This window comes from Cynoglossus semilaevis, chromosome W, assembly GCF_000523025.1.
Source record: "Cynoglossus semilaevis isolate Cse_v1.0 chromosome W, Cse_v1.0, whole genome shotgun sequence".
Classification (NCBI taxonomy): Eukaryota; Metazoa; Chordata; class Actinopteri; order Pleuronectiformes; family Cynoglossidae; genus Cynoglossus; species Cynoglossus semilaevis.
The window spans coordinates 2,199,202-2,199,818 of NC_024327.1; the positions used below are offsets into that span (position 1 = coordinate 2,199,202).

Sequence of the window (617 nt, forward strand, 5' to 3'; positions counted from 1 at the left end):
GCATGGATGGAGTTTCAAGATTTATTTATATATATATTTACATATATATAAAAGGTGTATCAATATGTTTCTATATATTTCAACTGTTTTCTACTGGGAACCCGTGCACACAATGAGAGCATGAAAAACTCCACAGTGGAAGTGCATCAGTGACCACTGGCCATCAAACCTGAACGCTTTCCTGTAAGGCACGAGCTCTAACCACTGAGTGACCCCAGGAACCTTACTTAGCCTGAGTGTGTGTGTGTGAGAGAGAGCGATAGAGAGAGAGAGGAGGTCCAGTTCGTGGTGGTCGAGCTCTGCGGTGTAATCGACGTCTGAGACTGACAGCAGTGACAGTCCAATGGGAGCGGCGGACACGCCGACGCCGTCAAATCACACACGGGAAGGAGGCGCCGTCAGCGACATCCTGATGACGTCATACACAAACAGCTGGTCGTATGGAAAGAGAATGTGAAAAAAGGTAGAGCAGCACAGTGGCTGAGATCAGCACCCCGGGCTGGAGCCCTTCTCACGGTACTTCTAACGATGTGGCAGCAGGAGCGTCGCGGCTCAGGATGTAGCCCTGCGCGGCTCCTCTGGCGGCTCTGCGCCGCTCTGTGGCTGTGGGCGGTCGG

The 617-nt window shown here is 52.2% G+C and overlaps 1 protein-coding gene across 1 annotated transcript in view; it reads left to right on the top strand.

The window, feature by feature from the left end:
• The window catches only part of LOC103396940 (transmembrane protein 8B-like), a 69,090-nt gene continuing 68,473 nt past the window's right edge, over positions 1-617 (top strand). The window contains exon 1 of the mRNA XM_008335184.3: positions 1-617. Within this exon, the coding sequence (XP_008333406.2) occupies positions 529-617 (89 nt within the window). The 5' untranslated portion in view covers positions 1-528.